The sequence below is a fragment of the Vicugna pacos genome, chromosome 34, assembly GCF_048564905.1.
Source record: "Vicugna pacos chromosome 34, VicPac4, whole genome shotgun sequence".
Taxonomy (NCBI): Eukaryota; Metazoa; Chordata; class Mammalia; order Artiodactyla; family Camelidae; genus Vicugna; species Vicugna pacos.
The window spans coordinates 16,114,291-16,130,653 of NC_133020.1; the positions used below are offsets into that span (position 1 = coordinate 16,114,291).

The following is a 16,363-nucleotide window of genomic DNA, read 5'->3' on the forward strand; positions in this document are numbered from 1 at the left end:
AATGTAGGAAAACTTTATTCTCCGGGCTTCTTAGACCACACTAACCATTGGTGATATTTTAGTGAAAAATAACTCTTTGAAATCATCCACTGCTTCCAAATGCTAACTGCAGTGTTATGTTTCAGTCCTTGTCTTACAGGAAACACGTAATCATCACACTTTTTTCTCTTACAATTCCCTTCATGAAATAATCCTCTCTTCAGTTTTGGGACACCACACTCCTCTGATATTCCTCCATCCTATCTGATTGCCTTTTTCCTTCATGCAAATTCATCGCTCTTTCACTACCCACTTTCCTCTCTGTTCTCATTTCCTTTTCCTTTCAGTGTCCCGGTCAGAACATATGTAGTGTTAATTCTGAGGCAGCCTGTGTGACACCAGCTGCTTCTCTTCAGTTTTCCTCTTAGTGTAAGTACATTCACCCCACCCCCATGTCCGCAGGTTCTGCACCGGGGTGTCAACCAACTGTGGATGGAATCCGTGGATGGGGAACCCAGGGTACCAGGGGCCGGACAGTGGATTGTAATGAACTTGAGCACCCCAGGATTTTGGAATTCCCCATGGATACCAAGGATTGAAAATTCTGATGAAGACAGATTTGAAAAGGAAATAGTGGCCTGATGACATTAGCATAATAACATTATTATCCTAAATATTGATGATAACATTCTGAGTACTTTTTAACTTTCTGTCCCTTTTTCTCTCTTTTTTTTCCTTCCGTGTGTGTGTATGTGTGTGTGTGTCTGTCCGTGTGCATGCCCACACTGGTGCACATGTTTGTGTTTAAGATAGAGAGAAAATGCTTTTTATTCTGGTTTCAGTAGCCACTTTAAAGTGTAGCTTTTTTCTTTAATGCCATCACCTTTGCGATGGTCTTTCTTAACACTTGGTAATTAAACCTTAACGTCCTAAAGCATGCTTTGTAATTAATTAGTATTCTTATCTCTTGTGGCTCTGGGAGGACATTTGTTATGTTTCACTCTTGGGAACATTAAAAAAAAATAGCCACTTGAATGTATTTTTTGCTCTAGGTTCAGATGAGGATCTTTGAAAAAGTAAGAACATATCAGTTTTTTGTTCTTCAGTTGTTAGTGAACATTTCTCTTTTCCAGTAAATGTTTTGTTTTGTTTTATTTTTATTTCACAGGAAGCAAGTGTGACTCAGTCTTCGTCACAAGGCTACTTTCCTTTTGAAAAATCTCTTTACAATCGTCTTTTACTTCAAAGTCGTGTAACTCTAGTTTGGAGCTGTGTTGTAAAAACAACGTTTTTCACACTAATGTTAAAACTTTGAAGAGAAATGACAAATACAGCAGTAAGCAACCAGTTAGCTGCCAAAGATGCAAAGAAGGTGGAAACTGAGAAAAAGAAGGAAGGTAAGAACTTTTTCAGTTGTTCAGAATGAAGGTTTTATGGAAATCATGAAGCATGATGTTAAACAAAACTTTTGGAGACACCAATTAGGTTTTGTGATTTCTTCTACCAAGGGGGGAAAAATGCCTTTTTCAGTTAACTTCACCAGAAATAAAAATTATAATAAAATTCGGATTTGAAATGGACTGTTTGGTCCTTATAATTCAGATTCACTTTATCTATAATAGAGGAAGATTATCTGTGATGTAAATCTGTTCGAGATTTAGTTTCACTAAGTATTCAATAAGACCTGTACTGGAGATGTTAAATATGAACCACGGAGTCATTCAATGCCTAGAATGAATGCATGGATCTGAAATAGTTAGCAAATGTTCATAATATTTTAAAAGATCATTTATGGGCCATGAATGGAGTCAAGATAAACTACACTTACTAGGAAAATGATTAATAGTAGATTGATAATACTTAACAGCAGAACGAATATCTACCTCTCCTGCTCGTCTAAAACAATTGCTGATACCCTGAGGTTCTTCACGAGTCTCCGGCAATTTTAAAATGTACTAAAAAAAAAAAAAAAAACCAAAACCTTAGAAAATAATTTGGTAATGTTGGAGGTATTAAATAGCAAGTTCAGAGTAGGTAAGATCCAAATTCTAAATCTAACAGGATAATCTTTTAAAGGTATTTCAACAGGGCTCCTTATATTCAAAATAGGGTGAGGCAGGGAGCAGTGTATGCAACAGTCAAAAATATTGTTGCAGTTCGTATTAGAATGCATAAATACTTTATTCCTCGTTTCTTGACAGTTTAATAATTCTGTCTAAGGTTCGATCAAAGAGAGTTGGGGACAACAGGATCAAATATTAGACGATAATGTGAAAATATCTAAACTGAAAGATTTTTGGGGGGGTTAGGTTTTTTTAATTATTATTATTATTATTATGTATTTATTTTTTTTTAATGAAGGTACTAAGAATTGAACCCAGGGCCTCATGCATGCTAAGCACACACTCTACCACTGAACTATACCCTCACCCCTAAACCAAAAGTTTTAAGAATGCATTTTAGCCACTCATAAACCAGTATTAATTTCTGCCTTACATATCAACCAATCGTATGAATTTACACATTGTACATGTAAATTATATAACACATACATATATGAGTTACTTAATATTATATAGTATGTATACTATTGTCTGTATTATATATAGACATATAATTCAAAATTACAAACACCATTGAAATAGTAGTAGCTTATTGTGTGATATAATTCATTTTTAATTATTTTGTATTTTTAAAATATTTTATTTTCTTTTATTCTTTCTGCATATTGGTCTCTTATGATTTTATTTCTACAGCTGTGAGCTAGGAAAAAAAGGGGATTCTATCCGGTTTTAAATTCGTTGGTCAGTCTGGATCTTTTATTTCTCCTTTGAGAAGATCAGAGTCAGAAATTGAGAGAAATTAGTTGTCAGTGAAGCTTCTTTGTACGGAAAATAATTGGAATCTTTATCTATTTAGATTACAACAGAGACAGATGTAAACTATTTTCATTTCATTGCTAATTAAAGAAATTTTTGCTTGACCTTCCCTGAGATGTTATCTGTTTTTTTTTTATGTTCCTTAGTTGAATACATTATGAGGGCTGAACAACTTCTTTGAAATTCATGTTTAATACTAAATTCATTCTGGGAGATCAACATTTTCTGGGGTTTTTGTTTTTTGGATAATTTGTGCACTGTACAAGTATTGAGGATTGAGTAAAAGAAAAGAAAGAAGGAACTTATAAAGTGAAAGCTATTTATACTGAGTGCAAAAACTAGATTTTAGGGCTCAGGAACTAGACAGATTAAATAGAGAATAAACATGCAGCAGGTTTAAATATGTACCTGCATATTCAGAAGTGCAGGACATTTCCAGTTCTTCAGTGCCTTACATCAAACTAAATTTCGCTCCAAGTCACCATCTCACTGAGCGGACAGGCTGTTTACATCTTGGTAATTGGATGGTAATGAAGCTGGAGAGTTACCTCCGGGGTTATTTCCCAAGTTTTGTGAGACACCAAAGCACCAAGCAGGTGCTTAGTCATCACTTTTCAGGGATTACTTAGAAGATATATGCCCCGACATGAATAACCCCTTTGGCTCTAGTTCAGCTACTTCTGTGCTAAACTTAAATGAAAGCCATGCTGTTTGTTTGCTACATTCATAGTACCTGCATCTTTGTTGAGACTGGTTGATCTGCATGCAGGATCTAGCATCTCCGTCAAATGATCTACTACCTTGCCAGCCTGGTGATAGAAAGGACTCTTGCTATTAACTGTACGTGAAAATGATCGTTTCTCGTATTGTCAGGATGAGCCCTCCCTTCTCCATTTTTGTGGCTTAGTGGTATTTCCTCTTACTTAACACCTCTGTGAGTCTCAGAATCGGCCCTTTAATAAGCTAGATTTTTCTTTGGTTTTTATAAAATGAAAGTGTTGCTGATTTCAGCAATCATTCTGAAGGAAAGGATGTCAAAACAGCCTGAAGACTTATGTGAAACAATGAATAGGAAAATGTATTTAAAAAAATCTCTGCTAAATATGGTAATGAAGAATCTTCACCTCCCTCATACATAGTAATTGAAATATGGAGAGATGGGGGAGCTAACACAAGAAAAAACAGTAGCAAAAGCTTTGAAATAACAAATGAAAAAAATAACAAAAGCTTTTTTTTTTTTAATTGAAGTATAGTCAGTTACAATGTGTCAATTTCTGGTGTACAGTATAATGTCCCAGTCATGCATTTTCATATTTTTTCATTAAAGGTTATTACAAGATACTGAAATATATTTCCCTGTGCTATACAGAAGAAATGTGATTTTTTCCCATTTTTATATATAGTGGTTATCATTTGCAAATCTTTTTTTTAACATTTTTTATTGATTTATAATCATTTTACAATGTTGTGTCAAATTCCAGTGTTCAGCACAATTTCTCAGTCATTCATGGACATATACACACTCATTGTCACATTTTTTTCTCTGTGATTTATCATAACATTTTGTGTATATTTCCCTGTGCTATACAGTGTAATCTTGTTTATCTATTCTACAATTTTGAAATCCCAGTCTATCCCTTCCCACCCTCCACCCCCCTGGTAACCACAAGTCTGTATTCTCTGTCCATGAGTCTATTTCTGTCCTGTATTTATGCTTTGTTTTTGTTTGTTTGTTTGTTTTTGTTTTTGTTTTTTAGATTCGACATATGAGCGATCTCATTTGCAAATCTCAAACTCCCAAATTTATCCCTTCCCACTTCCTTCCCCACTGCAGCCAAAAGATTGTTTACTACGTCTGTGAGTCTGCTTCTGCTTTGTAGATGAGGTCATCAGTGTCCTCCTTTTTTCTTTTCTTTTTTTTTAGATTCCACATATGAGAGATATCATATGGCATTTAAAGCTTTCTCTTATTCAATTTCTGTTATAAACCAGATCTGAAAATGTAGCACATATATATCCTTTAATTAAAAAAAAGTGTTATTTAATGCTCAGTCTCTTAACGTCTGGATTTTAAAGTCCCAGAGTGTCATTTCCACCACATTCTATTGGTCAAAGCTAGGCACAAGACCAGTTCATACTCAAGTGTTGGGAAACACAGTAGACCTCTTGGTGGGAGGAGTAGCAGGATCCTATGTCAAAGGTGGGGTGGACACAGAGAGGCATGATTCTTTGGGGGCCATTTTTAACAATTTGCCACAGATGAGAACAACAAATTGTTAGCTGAAAACATTATAATATACAACAATGGGCACATGATGATTGTATTCATTCAAAATTATGTGTATTTGGCAGGGAGGTTATATGTGTAAAAATGGATTAAAGAGATATATGGATGGAAGGGTGTTAATGTCTCCAAATAGTGTAAATTTAGATTTATTTTAAGTTAATTTTTTTTATACATCCACTAAGGAAAAAAAAATTGTTCAGCAAAAAGACCAACTAGTTCTTTACTAGGTGAAAAAGACAGAAAGAATAAATGTTCTCAATATATTTATAGTCTGTCTTAAAATAGCTTCTATAATTTTTTACATTTCACAAAATTTTACAATAAGGATAAATACCTTATAATCATATGAAATAATAAAAATGTTTCATTTCAAAAAACTTAGGTACTATATTTTTTCCTAAATGGACACTAATAAAAGAAAAACAATTCCTCATCATTTATTCTGTTTTATTGAATTTGCAGATGAAAGAATACAGAACCAGTAAAAAAAAAAAAAAAAAGGTGGCTTGTCCAAGTTCCCTTTGCTCATTTGTGGCAAAAATCTCAATCCTAAATCTTTTAATTGTTTATTCTGTGACCTTTCCGATATACCATGCTGTCTATCCTTTAAAGTAAACTTTTTATTAATTATAGAGTAGATTTTCTTAGAAATATTCAAGGGAGGTTAGAATGTACTGATATTCCACCACAGGGGAGGGAGACTGGAGGCCTGGAAGGTGACCCCAGGCCCGAGAAAATTCTACTTGAAAGAGTCATATAGATTTGATTGCTTGGACTATGGTAGTAAAATCCGTAATAACATCTGGATTGGCTATAACGATGTTCTGAGAAATTTCAGCCAAAAGGAAAAACCAGGTTTCTTTTCCATATGACAATGAAGTATGTTTTCTATCATCTGCTTGTGAACTATCAGAAAAAAATTGCCTAAAAAGGTTTGTTAGATATGGTTATGAATGCAAATTTAGTCTTTCTTTTACCTGTTTCTTAATCTATTTTTTTTCAGATATCAAGGACACATGCAAGAAGTACAGTGCCTGTGCTTTTATATTAGCAATACTTTTAGTTGCTAATATTGTTTTAATTGTTCTTCAAGGTGAGTACATTACATCCTTTATTTCTTCACTTACATGTTCCTTTTTCAGGGCTATCGTATGATCCTTTTTCTTTCTGTTTCAGTCATAAACCTTTTCTCAATATTCTCACTCCCTTCCCATTATCCATGATACATTTAATGTGTATCCATGGATGAATGATTACGAATTAATTACATGACCTACATAAGGCATGGAGAGATGTAAAAATGATTATGATGAAATTATTCACCCTGATGATCTCACCTTCCATACACTATCTCCATACCAGTGATAACCACCATCTTGACTTCTATTGCCAAAGGTTAGTTTTGTCCACTTAAATTTTTTCATGTGAATAAAATCATGCAGTTTTTATATATCCTTTGCCTCTTTCTTCTTTTATTCCACATTATGCTTGAGTGATTCGTCTATGTTGTAACATACAGCAAAAGTTCATTGAGTCACTGTAAGAGAAGGATGGAAAATTTTTTACGTGAAGGGCCAGATAGTAAATAATTTAGGCTTTGCTAACCAAATGATCTCTGTTGCAATTAGTCAGCTCTGTATTTGTAGAGAAAAAAAAAAAAGCCACAGAATACACATAATCAATTGAGCATGGCTATGTTTCAATAGACTTGAACATGAAAATTTGAACATTACATAATTTTCTCATGTGACAACATATTATTCCTCTTTTGATTATTTTTAAATTATTTTTTATTATTTTGATTATTTTAACATGTAAGAACATTTTTACCTCCGAATTTGGCTTCAGGTTGTCGTTTGCAGATGCTTCCTGTGGAGTATTCCATGCTGTGTATTAAATTGTTAATGATTCTACTCTTGATGGACATTTGGATTGTGCCACATTTTGACTACTGCTAAATGTGCTGCCTTGAACATCCTTATATTTTTAGTCTTTTAGTGAATAGTGGATATCATTTGGGTTATATTTATGAGAAGGATTATTGAGGCATAGAGAATGCAGAGTCAGTTTCTGTAGACAATACCATAGATAGTAGATAATCCAACCAAAAATGTCTGCAAAGGTCAGCTGCTCAGCATACATGTCAGCACTTTGTTAGTTTTACCCATTTTAGACATTCTGATGACTGAGTGAGTGTGTTGGTACCATATTGTGACTTTGACATTTTCTTGATGACCAGTAATATTGTTAAGCTCCTTTTCATATTTATAGCTCATTTAACCATAACGTTTTGTGATGGACACGTTCAAATACTTTCCCCACATTTTTATTAAGCTAGCTCTCTTTTTTGTTGTTGTTGTTTGATTCGTAAGAGTTCTTGTGTATGCTAGAAGAAAACCTTCTGTGTATCTGTCTTAAATATCTCCTTCCATTGTGAAGCTTAGACTTCTGTATGATGTCTTTCAATGAACAGAGTTTCGTAATTTTAAAATTGTATGTTTTTCTTTTTTCTTTTCTCTCTATTGTTACGACATTTTGCATCCTGTTTAAGAAATTTACTGTATTCTAAAGATATGAAGATATTGCTCTAGAGTTTCTACTATAATATTTTATTTAACTTCACATTCAGAGGTACAATTTTGAAATTGATTGTTAATGAATGTTAAAATATAGAAATCAAGATTTATACAGATGTGTATATATATACATATATTTAATTCAGCTAGTCTTTTAATCTGGAATAATTTATTGAAAGTCCAGATTTTACAGTTACTCCTGGTGTTGTACTTACACTGAGTCTGGAAAAATTTATAAACCTGTACCCATCCTTATGGTATCATACAGAGTATCTTCATTGTCTTAAAAATCCTCTCTGCTTTACCTAATTATCTGCCCCCTATCCCGTCCCCTGACAATCACAGATCTTTTTATTGTCTCTATAACTTTGTCTTTTCCAGAGCGTCATATAGTTGGAATCTTACAGTATGTGGCTTTTACAGATTAGCTTTTTTCACTTAGTAATATGCATTTAAGGATCCTCTGTGTCTTTTTATTTCTTTTTTGCCCTGAATAATATTCTACAGTCTGGATATACCACAGTTTATTTATACAATTACCCTCATTGAAGGGCATCTTGGTTGCTTCCAAGTTTCAGCAATTGAGAATAAGACTGTTAACATCCACGTGCAGGTTTTAGTGTGGACATAAGGTTTCAACTCTTTTGGGTAAATACTGAGGAGTGCAATTGCTGGATTATATGATAAGAGTGTGTTTAGTTTTGTAAGAAACCACAGGACTGTATTCCAAAGTGCCTGTACAATTTTGCATCCTCACCATCTACGAATGAATATTCCTGTTGCTCCACGTCCTCACCAGCAACAGGAAATCTAATATGTGTCTTATTAGTTATATATTGTTTTATTATTTTCATTGCTTTCTTAGAGACTAAAACACATATCCCAGATTTATAGCAGTCTAATATAAATCAGTCTTTTTATTACAGTCAGATAACGCTAGGATTTCATTGTATTTCATTTACCCAGAATCGGTAAGTGACTTCACACGAGAGAAATCACAGTTTGCTCTAAGACGGCCTATGTATCACTGAGTTTGAAGTTGAAAGGGATGCGGGTTCCCTGTCAAATTCTGCACTGCTGTCATTTAACTTAGCAGGAGTTTGTTTTTTAGCTTGTTATGTGACATAGTTGTATAATTCTGACCATGATCATAATCTTGTACATCACAATCTTGTCTTTCTTCAATGATCTCAAAACACAATGATGCATTACTTCACCTGGTCCTTAAAATATGTATTTGTCTTATTTCCAGTTAAAATAGCTCAAGGTGCTAGGCACTATTGCCCGGATAATTGGATTGGTTCCAAAGATAAATGCTACTATTTTTCTAAAGAAGAGAAAGATTGGAATTCTAGTAGATACAACTGTACCTCTCAACATGCTGACCTAGCTGAGATCGACACTGCAGAAAAGATGGTAAGTAATTTAAAATGCATTCCTTATGAATTATATTGAGTAGAGACACCGGAAATATTCAAATGTCATTATGATTTTAAAAACTTTCCAGACATGCCTGTCTATATAGGCAGAATGTTGAAGATGTTCAGAATATGCCACGGGAGATACAATCGAAAAGCCCAGTGATGTTTTGTTTGGATAATATGAGACTTACATCAAGTAGTGGACCTGAGAGCTAACTTTTGTGTTTTAAGGGATATAAAGAGAAGAGCTTGATAATATTTTGAAACTTTTTAAAATCACAAAGAGAAAATTGCCTCAGGAAGAATGAAATTCTCCATTTCACACCCTTTGAGGAAACTTCCTCTGACTTCGCAGTCTTGCTTTGCTGTCTCGGGGGTCCCGCGGCAGCCTCCCCGTCCCACTACCAGCAAGGCAACAGATGTGTCCCTGCAAGTTTCCCCCGAGGCTGAAGTACGAGTTTCCAGAGTGCAGACACCGTATTTTATTTGAAATTGTGTCCATTGCTGTAGCATAAAGGCAGGCACAAAATAAGAGCTTAATGGATCTTCGCTGAATAAATATTGATTTACATAGAGAAATTTTATAAGTCAGGAGCATCCCCAAGAACTTTCATACGGGACTGTGAGACTCTGTACCACTGCGCTTGTGAAATCTGTTCTTTCCCTGGGTGACTTACGTGGCAAACTTATGTTTTACTTTCGTTCAGTCTCTTTAAAAGTCAAAGGTCAATGTAAGACATAATTAGCTTAGTTAAAATATTTGTATGTGAATAATGTGCAATTAAGATGTGTTTAAACATAAAGCAGCACAACATAGCAGTCAACACTGTTAAAAGAGAATTGTGTATTACTTTTATGGTGAACAAAGTACATTTATGTAATCTACCTGAGAGTTGGTTCAGACTTAAAATAGATATTAACTAGGTTGCGGCAATTTATAGATCACTGCAAAGAAACTTTACAGAAGCAACAAAAGACATGGAAATCTGAATAAAATGTGAAAAACTAGGTAGAGAGCAGACACAGCATATAAGTAAAATGTAGGCTTAATTTAATAGAAATAGCTTCTGTTGTCAATAATTTCACTGTTGAATTTTACTAGAGTCTTGAAATGAACGTTCTGAGAAATCCTTAAACTTTTACACTTCCTTTTGGGGAGAAAAACAGCTAAATTTGCAGTGAGATGAAAAAATAATGAGTGACAAACAGAATGAGGTCTTTACCTCATACGATATCTGTTGACAGAGGGTTAAAAGTGATGTACAGAGGAATTTTAAAGGACACTTTATTTTAAATAGTTTAATAAAGTATTATATATGTTTACTTAAATTGCAAAATACTAATTTCAGTTACAATGAGATGCCACTTGTTTCATGAAATTTTTCCCATTTTATTTGCAACGATTCGGAATTATGTTGCCTTTTGAAGAAACAGCGACATGGTCTATCCTTTACTGAGCAAATAATAAGCAATATTTCTCACAGGACATGCTCTAGGAAATACACCTCCCATTTTCTTGTCACCAAGATCACAACTACTGAACCTCATCCAGTTTTCCCAATTATCTGGTAACATATATCCTATTGGTTTCCAAAGCATTTATCCTTTCTTACATTTTTTTTTCTGCCTTAAAACAAGCTCCCTGCTACAACTAGAGGATGAATTTTCCTTTTCTCCCTGGATGTCTGTGTTTATCATGGAATCTTCTGCTCTTCCCTTCCAGATCCATCTCTGAGAGCACGTGCTATGGGAAAGTCTCCCAGAAAAACTCAGATGATTCTTCCTGTAAACTAAAATTTCCCTTTGCGTTTATTTCACTCACAATCTTCTCATCTAGTAGAATACTTTCTAACTCTACGTTTACATAAATTTCCTCACTATAATTGAAACCCTGTGAAGCCAGGGACACTGCTTTATTAACCTGTTCCTTTGTAAACCCACAGTTTACTCCCAGTGAATTGAATTTTTTAAAATAACTTCATGAAATGCTATAGAAGATGATATATTAAAATGCCAAAGTTTACCAGGGTTATTATTATCAGTTAGGAATGGACCATAGTGTTGTGATCTGTCGTAATTCCTTTATATTTATCATAAAATTGAAACATGGAATGATACAAGGTCAAGCTTATGGTTTCCCAGCTATTTAGTGGCAGAACAGACTGAATAACTTTCTGTGTATAATATAATTTTATGGTGAAAAAAAGGAGGGGTCTAAGGTAGCAAAAAGTTTCAATATTGAATGAGTAAGGAGAAAAAGAGAAATATCAGGAAAAAAATAAATTTTTCCCTGAATGGTATCTTCAGAAATCTAAAAGTTTAGCCAAAAAAAAAAAAAATGAATTTTTGAGAATTAGATTCTAAAGGAACTGGATAAATCATGTGTGCATGTGTGTGAGCATGTGCCCAAGTGTGTGTGTGTGTGTGTGTGCACGCGCGCACGTGCCTGTGAGAGTTTGGGAGAAATTAAAGTAAAATATTACATTAAACTCAATATACTAGTATTTCCTGGGAAGTGAAAAAACATTATTCAAAATATCTTATGATTAGGAAGACTGTGCAAGGACTCAGCTGAAAATTCTAGCTTTCCAGGAGTTTACAGTTTAAAAATCCTGGAGGAATAGATTTTCAACTTGAATATTTACCAATTTAGAATCAAAAGTATCAAGAAAAGCGATCTCATGGCCTTTTTTTCACGTATGAGAAAACTGAGGCTCAGAGGGTAAAATGCTTTTTCAAGGTCGCAGACCTATTTTGTGGTAAAGCCAGGAAATGAACCTCTGTCACCTTACTCTTCACAACCTGCAAAGCGAGAGGGACATGATAAGTTGTAGTGAAAACTGACCAGTAAAATTATGAAATTTATTTTGTCTCTAAAGGAGTTTCTTATGCGCTTCAAGTGCAGTTGGGATCACTGGATTGGGCAAGTTAAGACGGAAATTCAAACAGGACAGTCGATTGATGGAACTGTATTTAAGAATTGGTGAGTTTCTTTCTTTCTGGGACTATTTAAACTTATGTAATGTAACCGCCTCCACAACCTGTCCTTCAGCTCCATTTCTCTAGCGGCCACGATCAGCGTGCATGTAGGAAAAATGAACGAGGGAAGATGTAACATGGATTGAGATCCGTTCCAAGAGTCAGCCAGAGAGGCTGGAAAACAAGACATAAGGGGAAAGACCTCTTAGTTGGTTATTTTGAAAATAAATACCTGAGATTCATATACCCAGTTTAAAAAAAAATTAAGCTTTTGCTTGATTTTAACCTATTTTCTCCAATTTTATATCTATTCTGCAAGCTTTATGCTACCTATTTGCTGACATCTCTTACAATTCAGATTACATTTGTTTATTTTAACCTGCTTTTATTTGCACTGATCGTACAGTTTATCCTGGACTTCAAACCTTCCATTTTACAGTATGGAAAATTGGATCTGAAGAACTGAGTTCACGGCACACATGACCCCAGTATAACCATCCCAAATGGTGACTGCCAGCCACTTAGCCACTTAGTTTATATTAGAATTTCTCAGTAACAGCACAGCTGACATTCTGGACTGAATAATTCTTTGCTGTGTTGAGGGAGCACTTTCTTGTGCATCATAGGATGTGAACAGCATCTCTGGGCCTCTACCCACTGGATAATAGCAATTACCCCTGCCGCGCTCCACTCGTGACAGCCAAAAATGCCTCCAGGTATTTCCAAGTGTCCCTCGCAGGGGTGGGTGGAAGGCAAGATCACCCCGGGGTTAAGAACCACTGGTTTATAATACTGGTGGCTCCACTCGTTACATGTAACTTTATGTCAGTTTAACAAATATAAATTCTTGGAAGGGAGACTCAGTTTGGTACAGACATTAACCCTAGCAAGAGAAGACTGTGTCACAGCGTATTTTTTCAGAACTCTGGGCAGATAATATTTTTTTAAAATATGGCATTGACAAAGGGAGAAATCACAGGACTCCCTAGTACATAATGTTTAACTTTTTATTGTAGGGATCTTGCGACAAGAAATGAAATATGTACTTACCTTAATGAAAATGGTCTTGCAACAGCCAGATGTTACACAGAGAGGAAATGGATTTGCCAGAAGAAAATAGGCTGAATAAGAATGGATTGAAAACTATGAGTAAGATGGTTTTAAATATCTGCATCCTTTCTTCCTTTCTCTTTGAATAATTTTCAACATTTCTTTGCTTTACTATTATAGCCTGATAATATATCTCGATGATTCTTAAAGCAATTTCCTTATTATTTTTTTACTTTTCAAATGGCCTGGATCTTTTCTTTTCTATATCAATTTTAGAAGAATCTGGTAATTTCACAGTCTCTATAGGTCAGTTTGGGTACTGTTGTATTTATATATTATTTTCTTATTTATTTGTATGTCTTGCATTGATTTTTGTCTTCTAATTTACAGGTTTTCTAAACAATTACTACATATTATTTATCATATGTGTCCCTGCTATACATGTCTAATGTTTTGGCTGTTGCAACAATGTAATTTTATTATATTTCTATATAGAAATGCAACTGTTTTGGGCATTCTTGTCCTGTTCAACATACATTTTGAAAATTCTTAATTTTGAATGATTTATGGCTTCATTTAAATATTATAAAACACAGCATTTAGTAATAGTCATTTTTATTTTTTTCCTGCCTTATATAACAACTACTTATTTCTAGTCTAATTAAAATGGATAGGACTGCCAGGACAATATTCATGGTAAATATTCTAGACTCGTTCCACATTTTAAAGAAAATGCTTCTAATATCTCAACATTAGTAGTGTTGTGTCTAGTTTTTTATATCCTTTCTTTTTAAAGTTAAGGCATTTCTTTTCTACTATTTTCTAAGAGAATTTTTTTTGTAGGAGGAGATTGTCCATTTTATTAAATATGCTTTTCTTCCAGCACCTAGTTCGTCTTCCTTAATCTTTTAATGTAGCAAATGACATAACTTTCTATTGTTAAAGAACTACTTTGCATTCCTAGATAAAATTCAACTTGGTCATGATTTGATATCATACTTAATCTAGATAGATTAATTCTGATATTTGTTTTTTAATGTTCTTACTTTTAAAATCATGAGTGTGATCACCCATTTCTACTGTCCAGTTACTTAGACATTTAGAGCCTTTACCACCCTTGTAAAAGTTTCCCAAGGAAAGCAGGGATTATGTTTTAAATAATTCGGTGAAGACAAGGTCGGAAGATGTGTTGCTTTCCAGTTACGCCATAAAATTGTGAATGATAAGAGCGATCTCATATGGTATTTTTCTTTCTGTTTCTGGCTTTCTCCAGGAGCATCCGTGTTGCTGCAAATGGCATTATGTTGTCGGTTTTTATGGCTGACTGGAATCTGAACAAACAAACAAATAAACAAACAAACAAACAACAAAGAATAAATACAAAACAGAAATAGACTCATAGACATAGAATACAAACTTTTGGTTGCCAAGAGGGTGGGGCGTGGGAAGGGATAGACTGGAATTTAAAAATTGCAGAATAGATAAACAAGATTATACTGTATAGCACAGGGAAATATATACAAGATCTTATGGTAGCTCACAGAGAGAAAAATGTGACAATGAATATATATATATGTTCGTGTATAACTGAAAAATTGTGCTCTACACTGGAATTTGACACAACATTGTAAAATCATTATAAATCAATAAAAAATGTTAAAAATAAATAAATAGATAAAATTGTGAATGGTAAATTTAACGTGTCTAGACAATTAAGTATGATTCACATTTTTCCGTGTATTTTTTTTTATTACATTTGCATCTGTGATCTTTGGTGAAGAACACTAGCAACTTTTGAGAGAGTTGCTGGAAAAGAATATGCTTGTATATCATGTTGTACTGATGTAGCTAGCATCAAATAATGGTGCTGAGGAGCTGCAAACTCAAGAAGATTCATGTTGCTTCAGTTAAAACACAGATTTCTAATTTTCTCATGGTGTGAGAAATGGAATTAGGAAAGACACATTTGGCAATAAAGAAGGCAGAGATGGTCTCTGCCTCTGAAGGAAGAAAGGGTGTGTGGGCTACAACCTGTATGTACCCTCACTGGACAATAAGCAAATATAGAATCACTCCCCTCTTTCCATTATTCTGAATTGTTATTGATAAATAATAGCACTTCTCATGGGTTCATGAATTCTGCAATGCACTTTAATCAAAGTGTTTGTTTAAACAAAGACCCTGCAAAAAATGTTTGCCCAGGATCTGTCAAATATATATATACATACATACACATTCTGATTTCTGTATTTTAACATTCATAACAATTAATTTCAAAATTGTACCTCTGAATGTGAAATTAAATAAAATAATACAGTAGAAAGTCTAGAGTAATATCTTCATATCTTTAAAATACAATTTTACAAAACCAATACCCAGCAGTCAGTAATTACACAGGGTCTTTGCAGTTAAGGGTCAATTATAATTTTATTTAGTTTTAATACTTGCGCATGTATGATATGAAAAAGTATACAGTCTATTCCACGTGATGGAAGTGATTTTTGTAAACTTTCAGTCATACATAGGTGTAATAAAGTTTCCTTTCTTCTGTCTTCTGGATTAAATTATGAGCCTGGAAGGATATGTTGAAATCCTTATCCCCAGGGCTTCAGACTGTGACCTTACTTGGAAATATAAACCACCGCGCTAAACATAATAGTTAAGATAAAATCATTTGGATGAGCCTTAATCTCTTTATGACTAGTGTTGCTATGAGAAGAAATTTGGATTCAGTGACAGACACTAACAAAGGGAACACTATGAAGACAAAATGAGGAAAGGATAGCTGTGTGACTGAAGTGATGTGTCTATGCGCCAAGGAATGCTGAGGATTGCCGCCAGCCTTTGCCAGGTGCTAGAAGAGACAAGAAAGGACAAGAAAGGCTTCTCCCCTAGAACCGTCTGCCAAAGCATGACCCAACAGACGCATTGATCTTGGGCTTCCAGTCTTCAAAACTGTGAGACAATAAACCTCTGTTGTTCTAAATCATTCAGTTTGTGGTACTTTGTTACGGCAGCACTAGCAAACTAGTACATTGTATTATCAACGTCAGTTTATCTTCATTTCTGCGTTTTATTTTTCTCATATACAAGCCTGACCAGGAATGTCTGTTTCTTGTTTCAGGGTCCATCTGCAAATTAAGGAAAATGCATTTTCTCATCCTCTCTTCTCAGTCATATCTAGTTTTATCT

General features: G+C 34.3%; 1 protein-coding gene across 2 annotated transcripts; it reads left to right on the plus strand.

Annotated features, from left to right (window-relative positions):
* Positions 1–329: 329 nt before the first annotated feature.
* On the plus strand, positions 330–16,148 carry CLEC2B (C-type lectin domain family 2 member B). 2 transcript variants are annotated; one of them, XM_072954382.1, is made up of 7 exons: positions 330–408; positions 1,148–1,376; positions 6,149–6,238; positions 8,974–9,137; positions 12,022–12,125; positions 13,138–13,270; positions 14,445–16,148. In XM_072954382.1, the coding sequence occupies exons 2-6, from the start codon at positions 1,301–1,303 to the stop codon at positions 13,244–13,246; spliced, it is 543 nt and encodes a 180-aa protein (XP_072810483.1). In that variant the 5' UTR covers positions 330–408; positions 1,148–1,300; the 3' UTR covers positions 13,247–13,270; positions 14,445–16,148. The 2 variants fall into 2 exon arrangements, with proteins under 2 accessions (XP_072810483.1, XP_072810484.1); XM_072954383.1 differs by lacking the exon at positions 330–408 and having other exon boundaries at positions 1,146–1,376.
* Positions 16,149–16,363: the final 215 nt, after the last annotated feature.